At 47.8% G+C, this 1,003-nt stretch overlaps 1 protein-coding gene across 1 annotated transcript in view; it reads right to left on the bottom strand.

Moving 5' to 3' along the window:
* Window positions 1-6: 6 nt before the first annotated feature.
* LOC107102204 overlaps window positions 7-1,003 on the bottom strand; it is a 21,702-nt gene continuing 20,705 nt past the window's right edge. Inside the window, exons 12-13 of the mRNA XM_015401414.1 lie at window positions 673-829; window positions 7-572 (exon numbers count right to left, since the gene is read on the bottom strand). Of these exons, the coding sequence (XP_015256900.1) occupies window positions 517-572; window positions 673-829 (213 nt within the window). The 3' untranslated portion in view covers window positions 7-516. The remainder of the gene's footprint in view (window positions 573-672; window positions 830-1,003) is intronic.

Here is a 1,003-nt window from a genome sequence, read left to right on the forward strand (position 1 = left end):
CAGAGTGGGAGAATAGAGATAGAATGAAGCAGAATGATGAAAAAGGGGTCCCTATGTCCTCCAGCAGTCTAAGCCTATAGCAGCAGAACTATAGTTAGAACCACTGAAAAGGGTGGAAACCAGTATGAGGCAGTCGGTTCCAGAACCAACAGGAACCAGCTGATTAGAACTAATGAACAGTCTGGTACTGGTCCAGTTCACTAACAGAACCGTCAATCTGAGCTGAGGTTCTGCTGAACCCTGCGGCCCGGTTTCAGAGGGTTCTGGTCCAGGCTGGTTGATCCTGAGGTCGTAGTGTTCCTGGCTCATGATTGGTCAGTCCTGCTGGCTGCTGATTGGTTGCCAGGCAACAGGTGCAGTGATGAAAGGTGACTCCTTCATTCATCATTGATCAGCAGTGGGTCCCCTGCTCTAGTAGGATGAGCTTCCTGAGGTTCTGGTTCTGCAGCCACAGTTCAGTGATCCAGTAAAGGTGAGCAGATGGTTTCCCTGGATGGACCAATGGGATCCTCTCTTCTAGATGCTGACTGACTGAAGCTCTACAGGACGCTCCCATCCTTTCCCCACTCCAACTGGAACAGGGAACATCTGATTAACCCGTCTGCCAGGTAGGAAACCGGGTCATGTGACACACAGAGGCTGATGTCATCAGTTCCACAATGAGATCATTACCTGAATGGAAACCAGAGGCTCTGAGATCAAAGGTTTGTTTTTTCCTGTTTGAGGAGCAGAAGCCATGAATGAGGCCCGTCTGTCCGTCTGCAGGACCGCCATGAAGATCCAGAATCTGCAGAGACGCTGCCACAGTAAGCATCGCTGAGTCCTCATCCTGAAAGATACGGAACTGGTTTCAGATTCTACCATCAATAAACCGAGTCAGTTCTTCACCAATAGGGTCATCATCAGTGAAGCAAAGATAAAGGTTCCATTAGTTAAAATGAACTAAATTCATCACAACTTATCATTAAACATGTTTAGTTCACCTTCAATGAATCACTGTTCA

Source organism: Cyprinodon variegatus, unplaced genomic scaffold (genome assembly GCF_000732505.1).
Source record: "Cyprinodon variegatus isolate N-32 unplaced genomic scaffold, C_variegatus-1.0 Scaffold1216, whole genome shotgun sequence".
NCBI lineage: Eukaryota > Metazoa > Chordata > Actinopteri > Cyprinodontiformes > Cyprinodontidae > Cyprinodon > Cyprinodon variegatus.